The 26,366-nt window shown below is 55.2% G+C and overlaps 2 protein-coding genes across 24 annotated transcripts in view; one reads left to right on the forward strand and one right to left on the reverse strand.

Moving 5' to 3' along the window:
• Positions 1-499: 499 nt before the first annotated feature.
• LDLRAD2 (low density lipoprotein receptor class A domain containing 2) lies at positions 500-12,410 on the forward strand. The gene is given in 4 exon segments (NM_001435393.1): positions 500-1,474; positions 3,080-3,508; positions 6,480-6,611; positions 11,595-12,410. Coding segments are annotated over 4 exon segments (1,128 nt in total). The 5' UTR covers positions 500-1,392; the 3' UTR covers positions 12,080-12,410.
• A 53-nt stretch (positions 12,411-12,463) lies between these two features.
• Positions 12,464-26,366, reverse strand: part of HSPG2 (heparan sulfate proteoglycan 2) — a 108,664-nt gene continuing 94,761 nt past the window's right edge. For 22 of the 23 annotated variants that reach the window (XM_021095496.2, XM_021095495.2, XM_084963234.1 and 19 more), the window contains 21 exons: positions 25,978-26,244; positions 24,487-24,596; positions 24,143-24,290; positions 23,944-24,060; positions 23,194-23,305; positions 22,311-22,455; positions 22,118-22,217; positions 21,883-21,992; positions 21,628-21,736; positions 20,651-20,749; positions 20,047-20,268; positions 19,533-19,777; positions 18,999-19,170; positions 18,782-18,904; positions 18,639-18,695; positions 14,928-15,003; positions 14,759-14,837; positions 14,598-14,668; positions 14,320-14,403; positions 13,816-13,919; positions 12,464-13,703 (listed from right to left, as the gene is read on the reverse strand). In XM_021095496.2, coding sequence (XP_020951155.2) covers positions 13,531-13,703; positions 13,816-13,919; positions 14,320-14,403; positions 14,598-14,668; positions 14,759-14,837; positions 14,928-15,003; positions 18,639-18,695; positions 18,782-18,904; positions 18,999-19,170; positions 19,533-19,777; positions 20,047-20,268; positions 20,651-20,749; positions 21,628-21,736; positions 21,883-21,992; positions 22,118-22,217; positions 22,311-22,455; positions 23,194-23,305; positions 23,944-24,060; positions 24,143-24,290; positions 24,487-24,596; positions 25,978-26,244 — 2,723 coding nt within the window. In that variant the 3' untranslated portion in view covers positions 12,464-13,530. Of the gene's footprint in view, positions 13,704-13,815; positions 13,920-14,319; positions 14,404-14,597; positions 14,669-14,758; positions 14,838-14,927; positions 15,004-18,638; positions 18,696-18,781; positions 18,905-18,998; positions 19,171-19,532; positions 19,778-20,046; positions 20,269-20,650; positions 20,750-21,627; positions 21,737-21,882; positions 21,993-22,117; positions 22,218-22,310; positions 22,456-23,193; positions 23,306-23,466; positions 23,574-23,943; positions 24,061-24,142; positions 24,291-24,486; positions 24,597-25,977; positions 26,245-26,366 lie in introns of those variants that run through there. The other variant, XM_084963247.1, reaches the window with a different exon arrangement.

Raw genomic sequence — 26,366 nt, forward strand, 5'->3', positions numbered from 1 at the left:
GTGTGTTTTTGTCTTTTCTAGGGCCACACCTATGGCATATGGAGGTTCCCAGGCTAGGGGTCTAATCAGAGCTGTAGCCGCCGGCCTATACCACAGCCACAGTAACTCGGGATCTGAGCCACGTCTGCATCCTACACCACAGCTCATGGCAATGCCAGATCCTTAACTCATTGAGCGAGGCCAGGAACCAAACCTGCAACCTCATGGTTCCTAGTCAGATTTGTTTCCGCTGCACCAAAACAGGAACTCCTATTGCTCAGTTTTAAACTGCCACACATTTATTCGTTTTTTTTCCCCTTTTCTTTTTACAATTGCACCTGCAGTATATGGAAGTTTCCAGGCTAGGGGTCGAATCAGAGCTGCAGCTGCCAGCCTGTGCCACAGCCACAGCCACAGCCTCACCTGATCAGAGCTGAATCTGAAACCGATACCACAGCTCATGGCAACACCAGGTTCTTAACCCACTGATCGAGGCCAGGGATCAAAACCATATCCTTACCAAGATTATGTCAGGTTCTTAACCTGCTGAGCCACAATGGGAACTCCTAAACTGCCACACATTTACTCATTTCCTGGATGCCTGCTCTGTGCCAGGCACTCCTCTGTGACCTAGGGCTTCAGGGAGCAACAAGACACTCACAGAAGACAATTTTAGTGAGGACTATTGGACAATACATACAATTAGATCTAAATAAGCAAAATAATTGCAGTGAATGGTGAGAAAAATTCAGGGAGGTATGACAGAGTGACAAGGAGGGAGAGCGCTAATTCAGGGTGGGACGTGGTCAGGGAAATGTGGTCTGAGGAGGGACACGTGAGCTTGAAATCTGAACGCCCTGGGGAAGCCAGCCATGCAACGCCACAAGGGAAGAAGATTCCAGGCGGAGGAAATGCCAGGGCAAAGGCCCTGAGGCAGGAAAGCTTTATACCAGAGCTGACTCCTGGTCCAGTGCTCCTTTACCATGTGCTGCCTCCCTGGGTGCTCAGAGAGGCCCCTTTGGTGTCCTGGGCCTCCCTTCAACTCAGCCCTAAGATGCCAACTTCTCTCTGAGGCTGTGGGTCCCTGTGGCTGAACCGGATCTGAGTTTCCTGGTTCCTGTCTGGCAGAGGATGAGCAGACATCCTCCCGCCTTCTCTCCCCAGGCTCTAGCCCCAGCCCCAAATCTCCATGGCAACCCTAGACACAATCCTGACCTGAAGGAGGATCTGGGAGGGGGAGCACAAACATCACTGGAGAGACCAGAGCGGCAGGTGCACTTGCCTCTCCCTGCTCCGTGTGTCCTGATAACCTCTCCGGTGACCCAGCCAGGACCCCTACACCCCAGTCTCCCCAAAGAACCCACACCGAAGATTCCGCAGGTCTGCCCCACTGCCAGGCACACAGGGGCCTGGATGGAAGCCTGTCCTCTGCACCTGCCCCAAAGGCTGCTCCTGCTAGGGGTGGCTGCCCTGGCTGCACCTGTTCCACACACAGGTGAGTATGAGGGGGCTTGGTTCGGGCAGGCAGGAGATTCGGGCCCTACCACTCTTAGAGATTACGTTTCCCAGATCACACTTGCCCAGATGGTCTCGGATCCCATGAGTCAGGGGAAGCTGGAAAACTGTCTGGTCTTGCCTGGCCCCCCAAGTCCACCCCACCCCCTCTGGGTGGCTACAGCTCCAAGTCACACAAGCGGGGGTCTGGGGGCGGTGGGGCAGTTCTCCGGTCTGGCATCGGAAATACTACGGGCTTTGGAGTTTGACAGTCCTGTGTTCACACCCTCACCCTGCCTCTTCCTATGTTTCTCCCCCAACATCACTGTTTCTGCTGAAGTTTCAGGTTTTTGTTTTTGTTTTTCTTTTTCCAGAAGTAAAATGGGAATAATAGCCCCTTGCTCCTTAAGGGACTATTATTATTGTGCATTTAAAGTGAGATAAACCATGCCCAGTGCCTGGCACATAGAAGGTGCTAGCTCATTCCTTCTCTAAACCTCCCCAAGTCCTGGATGCCTCCAGGGTAGGTTCTGGCTTTAGCAGGTCTGCACAGATGGGAGAAGATGCTCCCACATCCCGAGCTCTGAGGGAGACTTTCTCCCCAGAGACCCCCGAAGACCCACATCTTGGCCTGTCCTCGAGCACTGGTGGTGCCCCTAGCATGCACCGGCAAAGCCACCTCCAGTTCACTCTATCCTCACAGACATCAGAGCTGGTTTGAATACTTACATGTTATCTCATCAGTCCTCACAAACGCTCTGTACCAGTAAGGATGTTTGGGGCTGGAAGTAACAGATAACAAACTAAATGGAGCTTAAACTATAAGGACACTTATTATATTATTTCACTTAAGAAGAATGGCCATAGGTGATTCCAGAAATGGTTAATTCCGCAGCTCAACTGTGTCAGGCGTCTCCATAATTCTGATGACTTCATTCCTGCAAGGTGGCTGCTGCAACTCTGGGCATTGCACCCAGCTCTCAAATGTAGGACGAAAATAGGGCCCCTCATCACAGAGCTCGCCCACCTTTTTTTTTTTTCCTGCTTTTTAGGGCTGCACCTGAGGCATATGGAAGTTCCCAGGCTAGACGTCGAATTGAAGCTACAGCTGTCAGCCTACACCACAGCTCACGGCAACGCCGGATCCCCCACCCACTGAGTGAGGCCAGGAATCAAACCCTTATCCTCATGGATATGAGTTGGATTTGTTTCTGCTGCTCTAGAAAACCAAAATTTCTTCTTAGCTAACTGGTAATACCTGTCCTGAGCTGTCAGAAGGCTGCTTATTGTCTTTATCTATCCTACTTAGTAGAGTAAATGTTTTGTACAATAGTTCTAGAAAATGCATTTGAAGATAGAGGGCTGTGGTAGACTGTCCTTGGGCCTGCATCATATTATCTTTCTAAAATTTGGAAAATTCTGAAACACAACCTAGGGTTTTTAAATAAGAGATCGAGGACTTACATTTTTTAATCCTCACAAAAATTCTCAAGAAAACTGAGGCTCAGAGGGTGAGCGACTCACCCGGGGTCACACAGCAGAGAGGGGGCAGGGCCAGGCTTGGAACCGGGCCGCGTGGTTCCAAGCTCTGTGTTTCTTGCTGCAGGCGACCTGGTGGACCTGTGCGGCCAGACGTGGCAGGGGGCCGGGCTGCTGCTGCGCTCGCACCCCACATCCCGCCGCTTCTACTTCGTGGCTCCGCACACCGACTGCCGACTCTGGTTGCGGGCGGCGGCCCCAGGGGACAGGATCCGCTTCCAGTTCCGCTTCTTTCTGGTCTACAGCCTGACCCCGGCGTCCCCGCCGCCCCCGGCACCCAATGCCTCCTCCCCAGCCGACCCCTGCGCCCCTGGGTCCTACCTGCAGTTCTACGAGGGCCCGCCAGGGGCGCCCCGACCACTTGGGGCCCCGCTCTGCGGCCTGACCATCCCTGCTCCGGTGGTGTCTTCTGGAGACTTCCTGGCCCTGCGCCTGGTCACCAGAGGCCGCCAGCCGCGCGTGGACTTCGTGGGAGAAGTCACCTCTTTCCGGTTGGGTGGGTTGGGGCTGTGGGCCTGGACCCTGTCCTCCCTTGGGCTCTGGAGACCCTAGGAGACGGAGGGGGTTGGTCCTAAGAGCACACAGGGGTGGTGCCTGCTGGTCGCCTTAGGCGATGCTGGTAAGAGTGTTCCACCCAAAGAGCCAACCCCATAATCTGCCTTCCGTGGATGCGGGTGTGTCCCTCGCCTGGTGACATGCAACTTCCACGCAATTCCCAGCCACTTGCACACCTCACACTCTGCCTACCCACTCACTTGAACTGTGCATGTGCACAACTCACACCTCAAACACACAAAGCCACACCATGCACACCCCGCCTGCCTCACACACATGGCAACACACACCCCGTATGACTTACATATTGCACACTCATCTGCACACACAGTTCACACATCACATACGCTGCCTACACACACTGCCGCTTTTCACACTTCCACACAACTCCCTCACAGACTCTCACGCACTGACTTCTCTGTCCTGGGTCTGCCCTTCAGATGACTGCAGAGGGGCAGAGAGTTAGGACCCCTGTGATTGTAGGTGACAGAAACCCACTTAGGCAAGAAAAAAAACTGATAATAATAATAATCCCTTATCGAGCCTTGCCTTTGGCCCCCCCCTTTTTTTAATCTTTTTGCCTTTTCTAGGGCTGCTCCCACAGCATATAGAGGTCCCCAGGCTAGGGGTCGAATCAGAACTGTAGCCACTGGCCTATGCCAGAGCCACAGCAACTCGGGATCCGAGCCGCGTCTGCAACCTACACCACAGCTCACAGCAACACGGATCGTTAACCCACTGAGCAAGGGCAGGGACCGAACCTGCAACCTTATGGTTCCTAGTCGGATTCGTTAACCACTGCGCCATGACGGGAACTCTTATTTATTTATTTATTTGTCTTTTTAGGGCTGCACCTGAGGCATATGGAAGATCCCAGGCTAGGGGTCGAATAGGAGCTGTAGCCACTGGCCTACACCAGAGCCACAGCAACGCCAGATCCAAGCCATGTCTATGACCTACATCACAGCCCATGGCAACACTGGATCATTAACCCTCTGAGCGAGGCCAGAGATTGAACCTGCATCCTCATGGATCCTGGTTGGGTTCTTAACCATAAGAACTTCAAGGGGAACTCCGAAGAGTTCTATTATATCGTTTTGCAGGCAGATCTCACTGGCTAATTGGAAATCAACCCCTCCCTTTCAACTTCCTTCCTTGCCTCTGTTTCTACCTCTGTTTATCTCTTGCCCTCCTTCGAGGCACAGGCCAAGCATGTCGCAGATACTCTGTGTTTAGCAGGATTGGACTCCGGAAATCAGGTGGCAGTCCTGAAGCCCTATCACACCTCTGGGTTCCTTGGATCAGTTTTTACCACGTTGATATATTTTCTTTCTCATAGATATTCACTCTTATACCTACACACTTTCTATATATCAGAGCATTCACTTTCATTTGCACATGAAAGAAACTCAACTGAAGTTGCCTTAAGCCAAAGGAGAATTTGAGGGGATCCTATAAGTGGGATACTAAGGCGTGGGTTCAGGAGTTCAAGTAATGTCACCTGGGCTCTGTCTCTTTCTTCTCTCCCTTCACATTATGTGGGTCTGTTTGGCTTCCATCTCAGGCAGCTCCTTTTTGTACTTGACAGCAAAGTGACCTTGCAGCTCTAAATCTACAATTCCTATAATCCCTACAATGCTAAAGTCAATAAAATAAAGAGCAAGGATCTTATGGTTCCCAGCACAAGTCCTTGGGGCCAAATGGGCCATATGTCCATTGCTGGGGCCAGGAAATGGAGTGTTTTGGTTCTCATGCCCACCTGAGAGCCATACTGTTGGTTGGTTCCACCTGAAACCAGCTTTACTCCACAGAATGGAGTAAGCCAACTTGCCTGCCATACCCTGTGCTCCAAGTCATACCATTCTTTCACCTGTGTACAAATTCATTCCTTTAACAAATACTGAGTCCCTGCCATGGCCAGGTGCTGTTCTAGGCTCCGTGGATACACGCAGCAATGTACAAAATAGACACCCCTGCCCCATTTGAGCTGACATTCTAGTGGGGAAGACAGACCCAAAAACAAAGAATCAAGTAAATCCATACTCTGCAGAGGTGGTAAGGGCTGCAAGGAACCTACATCAGGAGAAAGAGGTTGTGGGGGAGGGTTGGTGCGTGTTCTCCTGCAGACGTGAGGGAAGACCTTTGACAAGATGACATCTGAGTGGAGAGCTGAAGGGAGCGAGCCAGGCAGAGACTGTCAAGTGGGACTGATGACAGGCGCAGTGCCATGAGCAAGGATTTGCTTGCAGTGGTCAGGTCACTGGGCTACCACAGGCTGCGTGCACACACACGTGTGGATATACATACACTGGGTGCCACATTCTTGTGAACATAGGACTGAATTCCTACCCTGCTGCTTATATACAAGCTGTATGGCCTTGGTCTAGTGACTTAACCTCCCTGTACCCCTTCTCATCTCTAAAATGGAGCTAGAGTTCCAGCTGTGGCACAGTGGGTTAAGGACCCGGTGTTACGTTTGTTGTGGCATGGGTTCCATCTCTGGCCTGGCACAGTGGGTTAAGGATCTAGTATTATTGCTGCTGTGGCATAGGACCCTGCTGGGGCTCAGATTTGATCCCTGGCCTGTGAACTTCCGTATGCCACAGATAGGGCCTAAATCAGTCAATTGATAAATGGAGTTGATAACAGTATTGACCCCACAGGTTTATTGTGAGAACTGGGATGTGAACCATGAGTGGCATGGAATAGGAACTCAACAAATGCCATCACCACCACCATCCCGTCCTTAAGATCATACACCTGCTTCCAGTGGAACACGCTATTCTCTCACCTGAATAGCATGGAAACAGCCTCTCCGGCTCACACCTCCCACCCCCCCCCCCCACCCTTTGAGGGCCACACATCCCGTAGGGACCAGGTCCCTCATCTCTCGCCTCCCCTCTCAGCCCCAGGATCCTGTGGCGCCTACTTCCCATGTCGGAATGGCAGGTGCATCCCGCCGAGTCTGGTGTGCGATCACTGGGACATGGACAACTGTGGTGACGGCAGTGACCAGGCTTCCTGGCCCCCAGCCAACTGCAGAGGTCAGTGATGGGTGTGACCTGGGCCCTGCTGAGCAGCTAGGACAGAAGCTGGAGGCCGGAGGCTGGGGTGCAGCAGGAGGGGATAAAGTGAAGCACCGTAGTGGGGAATTGGTTTAGACTCGAAAGCTAGAGTGATGCTAGAGGTGATATAATCCAGCTGCTTCCAAGAGATGTTTCAGAGATGAAGCTTTGCCTAAATGGAGCCTTAAACAGAGGCCCCAGTCATCATGAAGAGAGATGCTCAATATTTTGTGGGGGGGCCTCACCCTCAGCATGCGGAAATTCCCAGGCCAGGGAGTCAACCTGAGCCACGGCAGCAACCTGAGCCACTGCAGTGACAACACTGGATCCTTAACCCACCAGGCCACCAGGGAACTCCAAGAAATGCTCTATTTAACTGGATGGGGGAGGGGGACCTGGACCCTGGCTGACTGATGTCCCACTGAGAGATCTGTTTGACCCTCAAGACTTTGAAAATCATTGCTCCAGTCTGCCTCCCACATTTTGTAGTTGTAGAAGCTGAGGCCTAGGGAGGAGAAATGCCCAGTCAGAGTCAGTGAGCGCCATAATCAGGAATGACCACTATGGATGGACAGAGGGGACAAGACTAGGTCACCCTTGATCATCCTTCCTAGAATTCTCGAGATGCCCCACCCCCCGTCAGGGATGCCCTGTCCTGTCAGTCAGGTTGTTCATTGCAAAAAAGCACCTGGCTGAGGGGTGAAATCCAGCTTCCCAGGACGCCATGCGCTTACCTCCAAGCCACTCCTCGGGCTCCATGGCAGGCTCTTCATTATCTCCCTCACACTGTGCCCTGTGCCAAGAGGCCCAGGCCCTTCATCGTCTCCTCCACTCCGCTGCATCCATTCCCTCCAAGATCTCCTTTATAAGTTTCACCAGCTGACTCCTCTTCCAGCTCTAGTTACATAACCACCTGCCTACTCAGCATCTCCATGTGGATGTGGAGACAGATCTGACAAATTGCACCAAACTGAACTCATGATCCACAGCCTTCCCTGCATCCTGCTCCTCACCCGTGTCCCCTTCTTTTTTTTTTAGGGCCATGCCCACAGCATATGGAAGTTCCCAGGCTAGGGGTCGAATTGCAGCTGTAGCTCCCGGCCTTCACCACAGCCACAGCCACACTGGATCCGAGCCTCATCTGCGACCTACACCACGGCTCAATGCCAGATCCTGAGTGAGGCCAGGGATTGAACCTGAGTCCTCATGGATACTAGTCGGGTTTGTTACCACTGAACCACAACGAGAACTCCGCAATGTCCCCTTCTTACTAAGTGGCAGCTTCGAACTCTGATTGCTCAGATCCAAACTGTTGAGTCTTCCTTTACCCCTTTTCTCCTCTCAGCCCACAGCCAAGCCAGCAGTGAAATCAGCGTTAGTCTGATGTTTTCTTTGTCTTTGTCTTTTTTTTTAAGGGTTGCACCTGCGGCATATGGAGGTTCTCAGGCTAGGGGTCAAATCAGAGCTGCAGTTGCCAGCCTACACCACAGCCACAGCAACACCTGATCCAAGCTGCGTCTGTGACCTACACTACGGCTCATGACAATGAGGGATCCTTAACCCACTGAGCGGGGCCAGGGATTGAAACTGTGTTCTCATGGATACTAATTGGGTTCATTTCCACTGAGCCATAATAGGACCTCCTGGTCTGATGTTTTCCTCATAAGACTGGAGTCAGGGGTTTTTAGGAGGAAGAACACAGAGATAAAGCACCGTTTTCATCACATCAGGCCCAGCCAACGAGATCACTCCCAGCACGATTGATGGATGTTGGTGTTGGCCTTGATCGCAGGGCTGAGGTTGTGTTTGTCAGGTTTCTCTGCTGTTACTCTCCCTGCCTCCTCTCTCCACACAGTCCTCTTTGGAAGGAAGTCGCTATGTGCAGCCCACACATGGATGGGGAGTTAAGCTCCCCTGCCAGAGCAGCTATTCTATTTATTTAAAAATAAATATTTTTGGAGTTCCCGTTGTGGCACAGTGGTTAACGAATCCGACAAGGAACCATGAGGTTGCGGGTTCGATCCCTGCCCTTGCTCAGTGGGTTAAAGATCCGGTGTTGCCATGAGCTGTGGTGTGGGTCACAGACGCGGCTCGGATCCCACGTTGCTGTGGCTCTGGCGTAGGCTGGCAGCTCAGCTCCGATTAGACCCCTAGCCTGGGAACCTCCATATGCCACAGGAGTGGCCCAAGAAATGGCAAAAAGTCCAATAAATAAATAAATAAATATTTTTATTTTATTTTATTTTATTTTTTTGGTCTTTTCTATCTTTTTTAGGGCTGCACCCATGGCATATGGAGGTTCCCAGGCTAGGGGTCGAATCGGAGCTGTAACCGCTGGCCTACACCACAGCCACAGCAACGCGGGATCCGAGCTGCATCTGAGACCTACACCACAGCTCACGGCAATGCGGAATCCTTAACCCACTGAGCAAGGCCAGGGATCAAACCCACAACCTCATGGTTCCTAGTCGGATTCATTTCTGCTGCGCCGCAATGGGAACTCCTATTTTATTTTTTAAGTAAAAAAAATTAATTAAAAAAAATTTTTTCAGTCACACCTGTGGCTCGGGTTGCTGCTATGGAGTGGGTTTGATCCCTGGCCCTGGAACTTCCACATGCCATGGGTGTGGCCACAAAAAAATAGCAACCCTGTGTCCATCAAAAGAAAAACAGGTAAACAAAATGTGGCCTGTCCACACAATGAATTTTTTTTTCTCTTTTTTGGCCCGTGGCATATGGAATTTCTGGGCCAGGGGATCTGATCCAAGCCAAAGTTTCAGTCTAAGTGGCAGCTGTGGCAAAGCCAGATCCTGTGCCAGGGATCAAACCAGTGTCCCAGGGCTCCCAAGATGCCACTGATCCCAGTGCATCATAGTAGAAACTACCACACAATGGATTATTATTCAGCCCTGAAAAGGAAGGAAATTTAGACAACGCTACAACATAGATGAACCTGGAGGAGATTAGGAAATGTAAAATAAACCAGTCACTAAAGGACAAATGCTGGAGTTTCTATTGTGGCTTAGGGCGTTAAGAACTTGACTAGTTTCCATCCTACCACCTAGGATATAAGTTCAACACCTGGCTTTGCCTAGTAAGTTAAGGATCTGGTGTTGCTGCAGGCTGCAGCATAGGTCAAGAATGTGGCTTGGATCTGGGCATTGCTGTGGCTATGATGCAAGCTGACAGCTGCATCTCTGATTCGACCTCTAGCCGGGGAACTTCCACACACCGCAGGTGCGGCCCTAAAAAGACAACCCCCCCCAAAAAAAAAGACAAATACTGTATGATTCCACTTAAATGAGATACCTAGAGTACTCAAAATCATAAGGACAGGAAAATGGAGTGGTGGATGCCAGGGGCTGGGGAGGGGGGAATGGGGAATTACTGATAATGGGTATGGAGTTTCAGTTTTATAAGACAAAGACAATCCTGAGAATGGATGGTGTTGATGGTTGCACAACAAAATGAGTACTTAAAAATGGTTAAAATGGAGTTCCCACTGTGGCACAACAGAACCGGTGACATCTCTGCAGTGCCAGCATGCAGGTTTGATCCCTGGCCTGGCACAGTGGATTAAAGGATTGGGGGTTGCTGCAACTGTGCTGTAGGTAGTTCACAACTGCAGCTGGGATCTGCTCCCTGGCCCAGAAATTCCATATGCTGTGGGAAGAAAAAAAAAAAAAGGTTAAAGTGGCAAGTTTTGTGTTGTATAGTTTACCTCTATTAAAATAGTAACCCTGGAGTTTCCCGTCATGGCTCAGTGGTTGATGAACCTGGCTAGTAACCATGAGGACTCGGGTTTGATCCCTGGCCTTGTTCAGTGGGTTAAGGATCTGGTGTTGCCGTGAGTTGTGGTGTAGGTCACAGATGTGGCTCAGATTCCTTGTGGCTGTGGCTGTGGTGTAGGCTGGCAGCTATATAGCTCCTATACGACCCCTAGCCTAGGAACCTCCATATGCTGTGGATGTGGCCCTAAAAAGACAAAAGACAATAAAATAAAATAAAATAAGATAAAATAAAATAAAACAAAACAAAACAAAACAAAATAAAATAAAATAAAATAGCAACCCTGCCCCAGCCAATGTGTCCTGTTCCTTTTCCTGTATAATTTTCCCCCATAGCACCCATCTCCATTTGACATATGATAGAGTTTGTTTTGTGCCTCCTTACACTGAAATGCCATCTCTGTGAAGACATTTTTGTCTGTTGCTCACTGTCATATCCCCCAGTCCCTAGAGCAATGCCCAGGGTGCAGTAGGAGATGCGACTGAAAAACACTCAGCTGGGTGGACCAATGAACCTCTTCCTATGCCTCCGTTTCCTTACCTGTAAACTGAGGATGATAAACCTAACCTTTCAATATATCATGAACTTTAAGGGAAATCTTTTGGGCAAAGTGCCCAGTGCAGAGCATGATGCTTGGTGCATGGAAAATGCTCAGTGTGGGTATATATATATATACACTCTTTTTAGGGCTATACCCATGGCATATGGAAATTCCCAGGCCAGGGGTTGAATTGGAGCTACAGCGGCCGGCCTATGCCACAGCCACAGCAACGTAGCGTCCGAGTCGTGTCTGCGACCTACACCATAGCTCAGGGCAACACCAGATCCTAAACCCACTGAGCGAGGCCAGGGATTGAACCCACATCCTCATGGATACTAGTTGGATTCATTTCTGCTGAGCCACAAAGGGAACTCCCAGGTATATACTTCTTGAGAAGTAGCTCCACTCATCAATCCCAGCTCCTGGAGCTAGACTGTGAGTTCGAGTCCACCCCTGTCACTTCTAGCTGTGCGACCTGGGCAAGTGACTTAACCTCTCTGTGCCTCACTTCTCTTATCTGTAAAATGAAAGTACTAACACTCTCTAAGTGGTTTGGGGATGATTAAACGAGACATAGTCATGGTCTGGAAGGGGGAGTTCTCCGTGTGCTAGCTCTGTTATTTCTCACGCAGGTCCCTCTCTGGCGCCCAGCAAGGCAGCGGGTACGGATGCTGGTACCTCCCAGCCCTTGACCCTTTCCCTGGCTCTTGGGTCTTTGGGGACCCTGGGGACTGCAGCTGAGAGGAGTCCCCCTGCAGGCTGGGACCATGAACGACAGGATGCAGCTCTGGAAGGTAGATGGCTTTTGGTTACCACCTGCTCTGGCGCCTCCCACCAAGGTCACAACTGTCCCTCTTCAGTGATGGGTGGGGGTGGCAGGCCTAGGCTCAGGCCTGAGTGGACTCTTGTTCCTTCTGCAGGTCCCCGGCTGCGGGGCGTGGCCCTGGCCTCCTCACTGCTCCTGGCCTCTGCTGGCCTCCTGCTGGGTCTCCTCTGGTGCTGCTGCTCCTCCAGCGGGCTGGCCTGGAGGGCGGGTGCCCGTGGCCTCTGCCTCAGCTGCACCATCTGTTATACGTGTCCTGGCCAGGTGGCCCCTGGGGGGGCCGTGACTGAGTGAGCCAGCCTTCCAAGGTCGAGGGGGTCAGCTCCAGAGAGGCTGCGGGCCTCGGAGGAAGGAGGGTGGGCTCTGCGGTCAGACAGTCCCTGGGTTCTGCTCCCACCTCCCACAGGGCTGTCGAATCTGGGCAGGTCATATAATCCTCTGGGACTCAGTCTACTCCTCTGGAATGTGGGATGATTTCCATCTCGCAGGGTCGTGGGGAAGGCCACAGAAGAGAGCTGACCCTGCAACTCGCATGGCGGCTGGCACAGCGGGGAGCTGACTTTGCTCACCTGAAGCTGCCTTGCTTTGCTCCCAGACCTCACCTGCCCTGCTCTGCCCACCCCATCCCGCCCTCAGGTACCAGGCATCCAGCCCTCATCAGAGACACAGGAGATGGTCTTGGCAGGGATAGCACCGTTTATTAAGAAAGATCAAGACAAAAACCACAGGAGGGTCCCTTCTAGGACACAGAGGCCAGGCGCCCCGACCCCACATCTGGGGGCTGCTGGTGGGGAGGCTGCTTGCCCCCATTTGAGCCCTCAGGCTCCCACAGATGGGGCAGGGCTGTCATGTCCCCTTCCTGTCCCTCCCAGGCATGAGTCCTGGTTCTCCCCACCCAAGGCACTAACTCTTTCCAACCACCAATGCCCTTCTCCCCCATGTCCCCTGGGCCTTCACTTCCAGATCAGTGGGGGGGACGTGGCCTGGTACGGGCAGGGAGACCCTCTCAGTGCTGGGCTCTGCCTGTAGCAGCTCCTGGTAAGAGCTGGGGTGGAGTTTCCCTTGCAGCCCCTGAGGGCAGGGGCCCTGGACTAGGTGTCGGGTTGAGGGGATGCAGGCCAGGAAGGCTTGGTGGGATGGGGAGGCTGCCAGGGGCAGGTGGCCCAGCTGGCTAGGTAGAAGTGGAGGTGGGGGTGGGACATGGGCTGGCAGGGTGGGGGCTGCCTGCCCAGGGGTGAGCTGCCTTTTGCTCCAGAGTTGGCACTAAAGAGCTTTCCCAACACAGAGGAGGCTGGCAAAGGCCACTGCGATGCCCTTTGCTCCAGGTAGGTGGTGAGGCTCTAGGCTGTAAGCCGAGGTTGGCTCCCGCAGAAACGAGGGCTGCCCAAGGGCAGAAGAAATAGGCAGCCCAGCATTCCCTTGGGGGGGCTTTATTGGTGGGGCCAGTTCTGAGCCCACTCAGCCACGATGCCTGACCTCAAGTCCTGGGGCTCTCAAATGCTGCCCTCTAAGGCACCTGCTCCCATCCCACCTGCCCTGCCCAGCAGACTGTGGCTTTGCCCAGGTGTATTTGTGTGTTGGGGGGTGGCGTGCCCACCCTCCAGTCCAGCCCAGGGCAGTAGCAGCAAAGCGTGGCATCGCCTCAGTTTCTTACAAAATATTCATAATAATAATATTAATAATAATATAGTCGATGTTGTGGGGCCGGGGCGCTGCCCGAGAGTCCGTGTGGGGGCAGGCAGTGCCTATGAGGGGCAGGGGCGCATGTTGGCCCCTGCCTGGGCGCGGTGCTGCAGATCCAGGGGCTGTGGGGGCGGGGCGCCAGGCCGGGCAGAGTGTAGCACCAGATTCTTGATACAGCCCGTGATGCCCGAGGAGAACCTGCCCCCGGTCAATGCAGCCACGTCGGGGGCTCCGCCTGCAGGGAGGGGGCGGGGCCTGTCAGCTCCAGGAGGCCACGGGCTCTAGCTCTGGGGGAGCCCCGTGCCCTTCCTCCCCGGCCGGGGCTGAGGCCCGAGCTCCAGACTTACCGATGTAGACGCTGCCCTTGGTGTTGACCGCCACGTTGGGGCCTGGGGACTGGCCGCTGACCAGCTCCTCACCGTCCACCTGGATGGAGCCTCTCCGGCCCTCTCTGCGGGGGAGCTGGGTCAGCACCACTGATTCCCGGTCCTTCCCAACCCAGGGAGAGTCCCCTCCCTTTGCTACAGAGACTCTGGATGGAGAAGTCTGGCCCCTGCTCCCTGAGTTCTTCCCTCCTCCCCCGGCTGGAGGAGAGATCCGGCCCCACAAATCCATTCCTAGCACCCCACCCAGGTTTCACCCATCCCCTAGGGGGCTTGTGCCCACCCCCATGGAGTTGTGCCCTGCCCGGGAAGTCTGGGCTCTGGAGGGTGGGCTCTCCGTGAGCCTGGCCTCAAGTTCTGTCTCCCCAGAGCTCAACGCCTGCCCCCCTGTGCCTGGTGGTTGGGGGCATCCTGTCCCATTCCAGAACTCCAGGCCCCTCACGCCGGTGCCCGGGTGGGCTCCCTTACCGCAGTGCCGTCACCCGATGCCACTCCCCGTCATTGATGGGGTCCTCGGAGACAAGGCGGGCCTCCCCACTGCCTAGCTGGTAGCTGCAGTCACACAGGCCCAAGAAGGCATGAGCATGGGGCACGACTGGGGCGGTGGGGCATGCTGGTAGGGGTGTGGCTGGGGCAGTGGGAGCTGCAGCTTCTTGTGGGAGGAGCATGGGGCTGACCAGAGGGGAAGCCACGGAACAGGGAGTGGGGAAGGGAGGGGAGAGGAAGGCTGGGGTGCCCGGACCCACCTGAAGACAAGGTGCCCATCCTGAAGCCCAAGACTGATGAAGTCCTTGCCTCGGCCAGACTCTCCCACTTCCTGCCAGGGAAGCACAGGGTCTCTGGGGGCCCCGGCCTGGAGTGCTCAGCCCCCCAACAGCTGGATCCCAAGCTGGGTGCCCACACTTACCACGCCCTGCCAGAGCAGGAGGCCGCTGGCTGTGCTGGTTCGAACCTCCAGCTCAATGGTCTCGGGCACCTCAGGGAGGCTACAGGGCAGGGAAGTGGGTGAGGAGGCAGAAGTTCCAGACGGCTGTTCCCTACCCCAGGCCCACAGACTCTCCTGACACCCGTCTCACCTCCTGGAGAAGACGCGGCCAGGCAGAGCGAGGAAGCCGTCATCGTAGAAATAGGCTCCGTACTGCCCGGGGGCATCTGCAGGGGGCAAGGGTGGGGCGGGGGGAGAGTGGGAGGAGCTGGGACACCTGCTCACCTGCATGGCCCGACCCTCACCTCCACCCCAACCTTGCAGGGTGCCCTTGCAGGGCTCTGAACCCCCAGTCCCTGGAGACCCAAGGGGGCCACTAGCGGAATTCAGGGGCCTGTGAACTTGGCTGGGAAAACACAGCAGTGCTAGTTTCACTCACTTCTCCCAGAAGGTTAGCAGTTCTTTCAATCAGGGCAGGTGGACCACACACTCACAGAGCAGCAGGGCCTGTGACCCAGTCAGCAATAGAGGATTTCCTCATTGGGTTACGGTTGGTAGTTGCAAATATTTCAAAACACTGTTTATGGAGTTCCCATCGTGGCGCATTGGTCAACGAATCCGACTAGGAACCATGAGGCTGTGGGTTCCATCCCTGGCCTTGCTCAGTGGGTTAAGGATCTGGTGTTGCCGTGAGCTGTGGTGTAGATTGCAGACGCGGCTCGGATCTGGCGTTGCTGTGGCTCTGGTGTAGGCTGGTGGCTACAGCTCCGATTCGACCCCTAGCCTGGGAACCTCCATATGCCGTGCGAGCAGCTGTAGAAAAGGCAAAAAGACAACCCCCCCACCCCCGAAAAAAACCACAAAAAACAAAACACTGTTTATGCTTATTGCTATTGTGGTAGCCTTTGGGACTAACACTAGATCTTGTTATTTTTTTATTTTTATTTTTTTTGTTTTTTTGCTATTTCTTGGGCTGCTCCCGCAGCATATGGAGATTCCCAGGCTAGGGGTCAGATCGGAGCTGTAGCCTCTGGCCTACGCCAGAGCCACAGCAACGTGGGATCCGAGCCTCGTCTGCAACCCACACCACAGCTCACGGCAATGCCGGATCATTAACCCACTGAGCAAGGGCAGGGACCGAACCTGCAACCTCATGGTTCCTAGTCGGATTCGTTAACCACTGCACCACGATGGGAACTCCTAGATCTTGTTATTTAATGTGTTAACAAAGAAGCAAGGACTTCCTGCTGTGGGGTATCGGGTTAAGGATCTGGCGTTGTGTCTATGGTGGCAAGGGTTTGATCCCTGGCCTGGCGCTGTCGGTTAAGGATCCGCCATTGCCGCAGCTGTGGCACAGGCTGCAGCTGCAGCTTGGATTCAATCCCTGGCTTGGGAACTTTCATATGTTGCAGCTCGCCAAAAACAAAACATTTTAGGAGTTCCTTGGCAGCCTAGTGGTTAAGGACCTGGAATTATCATTGCTATGGCTTGGATTTGATCCCTGGCCTGGGAATTTCCACATGCCATGGGCACAGCCAAAAATTTTTAAAAAATATTTTGATACAGGAGTTAAGAACCCGACTAGTATCCATGAGGACTGGGGTTCTATTCCTGGCCTCACTCAGAGGGTCAGGGATCTGCCTCAGATCCTGTGTTGCTGTGGCTGTGGCATTGGCCAGCCGCTGCAGCTCCAATTCAGCCCTTAGCCTGGGAACTTCCATATGTTGCTATGGTGCAGGTCACAGATGCAGCTTGGATCTGGTGTTGCTGTGGCTGTGGCGTAGACCGGCAGCTGCAGCTCCAACTCAACCCCTAGCCTGGGAACTTCCGTGTGCTTCAGGTGTGGCCCTAAGAAAAAAGAAAAAAATTTTTTTGAAAAACTTTACTTTGGTATAATTGGTTTTCTTTGAAATCCTATGTATTTTCATTCTGTGGAGTCAATAGAGTCCAGGTAGGGTGATCAACCATCCTTATTTGCCAGGTCCTGTCCTGGTTTTAGCTTTGAAAGTCCCACATCCCCAGAAACCCTCCAGTCCTGAACAAACTGGGCTGGCTGGTTACTTAGGTTGGTGGCACATAAATGGTTCTGAATCCTTGGTTCTCTCCATCTTATGGATGGGAAAACAGGTTCAGGGGTCAGTGACGTGCTGGGAAAGTGGAAAGCCGAGATGGCACCTGGACCTTTCAGCTCCACCGTCCATACTGTGTCTAACACTCCAACCCTACCTGCTCAAACCCATTCCACACCGACACTGGCCCCTGGGGCCTGGCAGCTAGCAGCATAGGGGACACTGTGTTACCTTCCACCAAATGACGAAATTAACAGCTAACAGTTATTAAGCACCTACTCTATGCCAGTCACTGTGCAGGAAGTTTCACATCTAGCTACAAACATAAGTTTTGTTGTTGTTGTTGGCTGTGCCTGCAGCATGCACGAGTTCCCAGGCCGGGGACGGAACCCCTCTCACAGCAGTGACAGTGCTAGATCCTTAACCAGCTGCACCGCTAAGGAACTTCCTACAAACATACATTTTTTTGTCTTTTTAGGTCCGAAGTCATGGCATATGGGGGTTCCCAGGCTAGGGGTCCAATTGGAGCTATAACCGCTGGCCTACATCACAGCCACAGCCACGTGGGATCCAAGCCGAGTTTGCCACCTACACCATAGCTCATGGCAGCGCCGGATCCTTAACACACTGAGCGAGGCCAGGGACTGAACCTGTGTCCTCATGGATACAGTCAGATTTGTTTCCGCTGAGCCATGATGGGAACTCGTCCTACAAACAAAATTTTTAACTAGATTCTTATAACAACCCTATGGCTTAGCCGTAATATTAACAAAAGCTAACATTCTGTACCAACTCTGGACCAGACATTTTCTAAGCATTTTAAATACAAAAAAGAATTTTGTTGTTGTTGTTGTTGTTGTTTTTGTCTATTTGCCATTTCTTGGGCCGCTCCCGCGGCATATGGAGGTTCCCAGGCTAGGGGTCGAATCGGAGCTGAAGCCGCTGGCCTACACCAGGGCCACAGCAACGCTGGATCCGAGCCGCGTCTGCAACCTACACCACAGCTCATGGCAACGCCGGATCGTTAACCCACTGAGCAAGGGCAGGGATCGAACCCGCAACCTCATGGTTCCTAGTCGGATTCGTTAACCACTGCGCCACGACGGGAACTCCCTTAAATACATAAAAGAATTTTACTCTTACTTATTAAAAGCCTTGTGGAAGGATGTTACTTCTTTCTATTTTATACATGAGAAAACTGAGGCACTGAGAGGTTAAGTGACTCGTCCAGAGTCACACAGCTGGTAAGTGGCAGGGCTAGGATTTGAATCCAGGCTCTAATCCACTATACCACTACTTCTCTTATATTAGTGATAAATAATAAGATGTATCTATAAAGCAGTTAGCACAGGGCCTGTAAATGTTCAATAACTATTTTTGTTTCTTTTTTATTAGGGCCATACCTACGGCACATGGAAGTTCCCAGGCTAGGGTCTGAATCAGAGCTGTAGCTGCTGGCCTACACCACAGCCACAGCAGTGCCAGATCACATCTGTGTCTGCAACCTACACCACAGCTCACAGCAACACTGGATCCTTAACACACTGAGCGGGGCCAGAGATCGAACTCGAATCCTCATGGATACCAGCCTGTTCTTAACCTGCTGAGTCACAATGGGGAACTCCTGACTCTCTTGTTCTATCTCTCTGTGTCCAGGGAGCCTCTCACATGGGCCAGTTTGGTTTAGGGGTTAGGATGGAGGGTGTGGGGTCCCTGGAAGAGGGGCTGAGAGACCCACAGTCTGGGAGGGACGAGCCTGCTCACCTCCCTGGCTGGTCACAGCAAGTACGTACCGTTGCCCCCACTGCCTTCAAGATGCCAGTCGGACTCTGCGATGCCATGTACAGAGCCTGTGGGGAAAGGCAAGGTCCAGGCGGTGGGCTATGTCCAGCCCCAGGGCCCCAAGGGGGAGGTGGAGAGAAACCGCAATGGTTACCTTGTTGGCAGCGTGGGCCAGAGAAGCCGGGGGGACAGAGGCAGCGGGTGCCCTGGCAGGTGCCCCCGTGCAGACAGGGCTCGTGGAGCTGGCAGGGGTTCTCCTCGTGTTCACAGAGGTCTCCTGTGGGCCAGGGCAGAGGTGAGTGGGCACGGGCTGGAGCAGCCACTGACCGCTCGGTGCCCCTTCCTCCCAGGGCCTGGGCCAGCTCACTCGCCTTTGAAGCCATCCCGGCATAGGCACTGGAACTCGTACTCGCCCGCGGGCATGCATGTGGCGCCATTCTGGCAGGGCTGGCGCTCACACGGGGAGCTGTCATAGCACTGCCCGATGCCCCGGCTGCCCAGGAAGCTGTAGGTGAGGTCCAGCCGCTTTCCATTCACTGACACCTGTGGGCATAGGGACACCGAAGGACGTTAAGGATGCAGGAGGCAGAGGCACAGGTATACCAACAGAGAGAAGACTGCAGCAGAGGGTAGCTGGGAACCCAAGTCGGAGCTTGGGCAGTAACATGGGATTCTAGGGGTGGCGGGGGGGACAAAGCCGAGTGTCTACTGTGTGCCAGGAACACCCACCAGTGCGGTCCATCCTCAGTACAACCCTTCGAAGCAGGTGTAATTATCCCCACTTTACAGAGGAGGACAAATGAGGCTCAGAGGTGAAGCGTTTGGTCCCAGGTGCCCTGGGCTGGCTGCAGGTGGAAGGAAATCACCCTGCCCTGCCTGCCTGTTGTCTGGAGGCTTCTCCTCACCTCGCCTATGCAGCCGTGGAAGTGAGCGCTCACGTTGGTGGCCGGGGGCAGCTGCACGGACGGCTCTACACCACCGAGGTAGAGCAGGGTATGCAGGTTGAGGCCCTGGCTCTTGCCGGGCGAGGAGCGCAGCACGGGGCGCCCGCCGTTCACCCGCAGGCTGCCGTCCTTGTTGAAACGCTCTGCGGACACGTGGTGCCAGCGGCCCAGGGCCAGTGGCTCGGAGCTCCGCAGAATGGCCAGCCCTGGGGAGGATGCCCGGCAGGGTTGGCACAGGGATGGTCACTGCCCTGTCCCACCCCCTCCTGGAACTTGAGCAGATGGGGAACTTCCTTCCTGTCTAGGGTGTCCCAGAGGAACCTGAGAGATCCAGGGACTTGCTTCCAGTCACACAGAGAGAAGCAACGAAGAACGGGGACTCCAGTTGGTCTGACTTCAGAATTCACTCCTTCGCGCCTCCTTGGGGCACAGGGCTTAGTGCCTATGCCCATCTGCATTTGGCGGCAGTGCTCACCTGATCCCAACTCGTAACGGAACTCCAGATGGCCGCCAACCATCGCCAGGGACACAAAGTCCTCCACAGGCCCACTCTGGCCTCCGCTGAACACCAGGATCCCGTCGGGCGCCAGCGGCTTAAATTCGACATCCAGGCGTAGCTCGTGGTGTGTGTTGGTGAGAGCAGGCAGCGCCAGGTAGGAGCCCGTACCCGACATGGAGGGGGTGGTCACGGTCACACCTGCAGCAGCCACAGCTCAGCCAGGGCAGGGAGGTTCTGGTGCCCTGGAGGGCTCCAGCTCCCAGCCTTCCTCTAGGATCGCTGTCCACCCCTCTAGTCCCAGAGGCTTGGGACCAGCTGGGCCATGGCTTCGGCAGCAGCCTAGGAGCACCCTGTCCCCTGGCACTGCAGACCAGGCTGGATCTCCAATAAGATGGGGTTCCCCTTTGGGACCCTCACATAAGGGATCTGGGCTGCGCAGAAGCTTGGCCAGGTGACTTTGAGGCCCTCTGGCTCCAGAATAATTTTATCATTCACAGGGCCCGTCCTGGCCTTGGCGTGCCCCGTCCAGCTCCCCCATCCTTACTGGATCCCTGACGGGCTCAGGGCCCACTCTGCTCACCTTCCTCACACCTCCTCCCTGAGCGGCCCAGGTGGCAGCGGCAGGTGTAGCCTCGGCCATCAGGCCGATTCACACAGGTGGCGTCGGGCCCACAGGCCTCTGGGGGACACATGGGAAAGTGAGGAGAACATTGAGATGGACTGGAGAGGGTGAGGTCCCGATGTCACAGCCCTACCTATTGCCCCTGGGGGCCTTGGCCAGTGAGGGCCAGGCCAGCCTGTGAAGGATGCGTCAGGAGCCGGGAGGCAGGGCTCTGGGAGGACAAGGGCTGCTCAGAAGACAGGGGAGAAGGAGAGGATTCGGGCAAGGGTGGGGCTGCAAGAGGCCAGGCAGGGGGCAGCATGCGGAGAAGTGAACGAGTGACTCTGTGGTTCTTAAAAGAACAGTTCCCGTCGTAGCACAGTGGTTAATGAATCCAACTAGGAACCATGAGGTTGTGGGTTCGGTCCCTGTCCTTGCTCAGTGGGTTAAGGATCCGGCGTTGCCGTGAGCTGTGGTGTAGGTTGCAGATGCAGCTCGGATCCCGAGTTGCTGTGGCTCTGGTGTAGGCTGGTGACTACAGCTCTGATTAGACCCCTAGCCGGGGAACCTCCATATGCTGTGGGAGTGGCCCAAGAAATGGCAAAAAGACAAAAAGACAAAAAAAAAAGAATGCACCCGGATAACTGTTGGGGCGATGAATACCTGGGGGCAGGGAAAGGGTGAGCACCTTGGTAACAGGGCGGGAGGTGGTAGGTACAGGGGAGCAGTGACTGGAGCTGGGGGAGAGCCCTGGGAGTGATGGGGGGTGAGTGCTTGAGGAGCAGAGATGGGAGGCAGAGTGGGGGTGAGGGTGGCAGTGATGAAGTCAGCATCCTGGAAGACTGCTACTTACTTGGGAAAGACGGAGTGGTTGGGGTAGAGGTGGATAAGAAGGCACAGCAATGGGCAGAGGGAAGTACCTGGGGTGACAGGGCTTGGGAGGGTGGGGTACCCACCTGGGTGGCAGTGCAGGGCCTGTGAGTGCTCACAGCGGCTCCCGGTGAAGCCAGCTGGGCACATACACACATAGCTGCTGCTCTCCGAGTCCTGGCAGTGGCCCCCGTTCTGCAAAGCAGCCCCTGAAAGTCAGGCTGGGAACACTCTGGCCCTCCCCCCCACCCCCCCACCCCCCGACGCCACTCCCCCCCGGGGCCTGTCACGGCTGAGGGCAGTGGCCGGGCAGCCAGGAGGAGGGTGTGGCAGGGGGGTACCTGGCAGGGTCGGTCCCGACAGGTGGGGCAGTGGGAGATGCCATGTGCTGTAAGGTTGAGGTCATGGAAGACGATCTCCTCGCCCTGGATACGCAGCTCCCGGACACAGCCTGGGGGGCAGGCAACCAGGATGAGTCAAGGCAGGGGTGTGGGGGGTGTTGGGAACAGCCCCAGCCCATGCCCTGCAGTCCCCCCACCCCAGGTGCCCAGGGCTGAATGTGGGGAGGGGGCTCACCTACGAAGCCGCTGCTCAGTCCCGCCTTGGGGATGGCACCATAGTCGGGGTAGCCGCCCAGGTAGAGCTCCTCGTTCAGGTCCAGGCCCTGGAACTTGCCCTGGGGAGGAAGGGGGATGTCAGGAATGGCCGGACAGAGGCTGGGCAGAGGTGGGGAGGGGCTGGAAATGGGGGAAACAGGGCTGGGTCTCACCTGGGAGGTCCCATTGACCGGGGTCAGGCTGCCCACAATCAGGGAGCCCTGGGTGAGGCTGCGCAGCAGAGTCACGGTGTGGAACTGGCCCAGTGCCAGGGGTGTGGGGTGGCGGATGGTGGCCATGCCTGAGCCTGCATCAAACCTACACCATCGGGTGGGAGTGGGGGCCGGGGCAGGAGAGAACAGATTTGAAGGAAGGGCTGGGCAGGGGGCCCGGGCTGGGCAAAGGTGTGGTCACCACTCCCTGCAGTCCTGCTCCAGTTCCATCCTTGCCTTGTCCTCTCGTGCCACCACCACCCCCACTTACCCCGTCCCCACCCTCCCCAGGTCTTCTCACCCCACACCCTTTCCCCGGGAGCTTGTCCAGAGCAGCCCTGGATCTCCCTTCCCTGCAGCCTGGCACCCCTCACTGTTCCCCTGAGCACCCTTCCCTCCGGGAGCACCCTATTTCTTTCCTTCTTTATGTATGGCTGGTCTTCCCCAACTAGTATATGCATCCCCACGAGGACTTGACCTGTTTTTTTACCTCTGTGCCGGTGCCTGGCACATAGTAGGTGTTCAGCAAATAGCTGTTGCATGCATGCATGCATGCATGCTTGAGTGAATTCTGGCCTGTACAGCCTGGAAGGACGCACTCAACATCATAGCCAGTTTCTGCTGCAGTTTTGTGCAAGTCTGAGGCTGCTTCCCTGACACCTGGCCGGAGATCTGTGCTGATCCCAGCAGAATGGGTGGTCGCCGAGGGAAAGGACCACATCTCCTGCTTCTCCAGAACCTCCTTTGTACAACTCAGCCCAGGGTGGCATGTGCCTGACTAAAATCCTGCAATCTAGTCCCCCAGCCTCGTTTTCCACATAAACAGGGTGGGAGAGGGTCTCACCGGAACTCAGGTCTTCCGCCCACAAGGCCAAAGGAGATGAAGTCGGGCTGCCTGTTGGCCAGGTTGGTGGGGCTCCCTGGGATCCGCTTCTGCCCATTGTACAGCAGCATCCCTGGGCAGGCACGGCTGCATTAGGGGCTCCTGCCCGGCTCCGGGCTCCCTGTCTGCCCGGCCCCAGAACGAGCGACCCTCACTAAGTCCTGCCCCTCCCTCTGGCACACCGCACATGGCCAGGGCCGTCTCCCTCTTGGGATGGTGCTCTAAATAGAAGGGCCTTGCTGAGAGCCCCTAGAAAGAAACTGAATTGGCTTTTCTTACACTGTAGGGAACACATGAATGAGGAGAGGGAGGCAGAGACTCACCCGAGTAGAGAAGGAGGCCTGGACAGTGAAAGTCAGAGACCCATAAGAGGCGGGAGGAGACAGATGAGAGAGAGAGAGAGAGAGAGGAGGAAAGGGTGAGAGATGGAGGAAAAGGGGGAGGAGGGAGCAGAGGCGGGAATAGGGAGATGGGACAGGAGGCCTGGGAGTTGCTGCACCAGTGGCAGAGGGGGAGGCTCAGGCGGAGCTGTCACAGGTGGGGATGGAGAAGAGAGGAGGCATGATGGAACCACAGGGGTGGCCTGGAACCACAGGGGCTCTGGGACAGGAAGGGCTGAGGACTGGGGGCTGCCAGGGCTCATACCGAAATGGCAGTTACTTTGGAGACCCCCCAGCCCCGGGCCCCCCAGTCAGCTCCTCTCCTGCTCACCATCAGCTGAGTCGGGCCGGAAGGTGATCTTGATCTCGAACTTCCTGTAGGCATCCTTGATGGTGGGCAGTGGCAGGAAGGAGTGGGGGGTCTGTGTGAAGTAGGGTACCACCCGCTCTGTGGGCAGAAAGCACGGTTCAAGAGGATGCCCACCAGGCTGCGGGCAGGCCGCTGCCGATCCTGGGGAGTGTGGTCTCACCTGGCACTTGCAAATGGGCAAAGGCTTTGACCTTGCCCTGGCGGTTGGTGGCGGTGCAGACGTACGTGCCTGCGTCCTGGGGCCGGACCGAGGGCAGCAGCAGCATATTGTTCTCCAGGCGGCTGTCAGGTGGCAGGTTTCCATCCAGCTGCAAACACCCATGCTTTGAACCCTGGCCTTGGCCCGTGCCTCCACGGGCCTGTCTCCCATCTCCACCTGGGGCCGCCCTCAAATGGAGCGCGTGCTCTGTGCCAAGCCCGGGCCAGGTTCTAGGGGCACCGAGATGGTGAAGACCTGGCCCCTGCCCCTCTGGCACACCCGCTGGTCCTCTGCTCAGCATTTACCTTGCTCCAGCTGATGTCAGGAGTGGGATAGCCAGAGGCCATGCAGGGGAAGACGGCTGCAGAACCAGCGGGCACACGGACCTCTGGGGGTGTGGAGATCTGCGGCAAGGCTGAGAGCGGAAAAGGAGACACAGGCCATCAGGCTGACGACACTGCCATCTGTGAGTCCAGCCTCTGCCCTGACCTACTGAATCTTCACATCATCCCTGGAAGGGAGGCACTATGTCCCCATTTCACAGATTAGGACGCTTGTGGTTTAGAGGGAAAAAGTGTTCACTTCCGGTTGTGCAGGTGGAACCGGGCAGAGGCAGGGCTCAGGGACAGGTCCAGTTGATTCCACAGCTTGAGACTCTTCAATACACCTAGGTGGAAAATTGTGTAGCCCCCTGGGGACCTGAAAAGGGGCTACCACAGCAGTGTGGGTAAGTGGGGGGCAAGTCATAGGGCTTGGGGCGAAGAGGAATAGCCTTTTTTTTTGGTCTTTTTGCCATTTCTTGGGCCGCTGCCGCGGCATATGAATGTTCCCAGGCTAGGGGTCGAATCGGAGCTGTAGCCGCCGGCCTAAGCCACAGCCACAGCAACATGGGATCCGAGCCGCATCTTTGACCTACACCATAGCTTATGGCAATGCCAGATCCTTAACCCACTGAGCAAGGCCAAGGATCGAACCCGCAACCTTATGGTTCCTAGTCGGATTCGTTAACCACTGAACCACGACGGGAACTCCAAAAGGAATAGCCTTTGAAGGACACACTGACGGTGTCTTCCTGGCATCATCCATCGCTCATGTTTTACTGTTTTGCGTCTGTTTTGTGTTTGCGTTATCTCTGCCATCAGACTGGGCTGGAGGTCTCCCTCATCAGCGCAGGCGCTCTGGATCCCATTTCCTCTTGATGCTTCAGGGCACAGCTTTTCCCTGCAAGTCCCAACTGCCCCAGAGGAACGCTCCCTTCTATCCCCTGCTGCCCCTGCTCTTATGAAACCTGCCCCTTAGGCGTTTCTCTGTGGCTCAGTGGGTTAAGGACCCAGTGTTGTGAGTGTTGTGGCTTGGGTTGCTGCTGTGGTGTGGGTTCGATCCCTGGCCTGGGAATGTCCACATGCCACAGGTACAGCCAAAAAATAAAAATTAAAAAAAAAAAAAGTAAAAGAAACATGTCCCCGAGAGTTCCCACTGTTGCACAATGGGATTGGCAGCATCTCTGGAGCTGGTTCGATCCCTGGCCCGGCTCAGTGGGGTGAGGATCCTGTGTTGCTGCAGCTGTGGCATAGTTGCAACTGCGGCTCAGATCTGATCCGTGGCCTGGGAACTCCATATGCCACAGGGCAGCCAAAAAAGAAAAAAAAAAAAAAAGAAATATGCCCCTTAAATACACAAAACTGAGAATTCTCAAGAGAGCAGGAAGGAAGAGTACAGGAGGGAAGGCAGGTGATGGCGACGTGAGCAGCCCCTGCCCTGCTCCCTGTCCCCAAGAGGTCCCCGCCAGGCTTCACCTTGCACCAGCAGCAGCACGTGGGACTGGGTGGTGCCAGCGGCATTGGTGGCAGTGCAGCGGTACTGGCCAGCATCGGCCAGCTCCACGTGGGCGATCCTGACGATGCCTCCGGTCTGCACGATGCCAGGCCGTAGGGGCCCTCCAACTTTGCTCCATGTCACCTGAGGCTTGGGGTCACCCAGGGCCAGGCACTCAAACTCCACAGAGTGACCAACCACCACGGTCTGCACGGAGGTCCGGATGTTGATGAGCACGGAGGGCAGGGCTGCGGGAGGATGGAGGCAGAGCAGAGTGAGGCCCGCCCGCTGCAGGCCTGGGCTTGGAGAGGCCACAGACTGGCCCGGAAAAGGGGAGCTGTGGAGCCCAGGCCCTCATCATTGCACTGGC

The sequence above is a fragment of the Sus scrofa genome, chromosome 6 (genome assembly GCF_054392235.1).
Source record: "Sus scrofa isolate SSC_HxYL_T2T_F1_AM1 chromosome 6, Sscrofa_HxYL_maternal_Yorkshire_Landrace_v2.0, whole genome shotgun sequence".
Lineage (NCBI taxonomy): Eukaryota > Metazoa > Chordata > Mammalia > Artiodactyla > Suidae > Sus > Sus scrofa.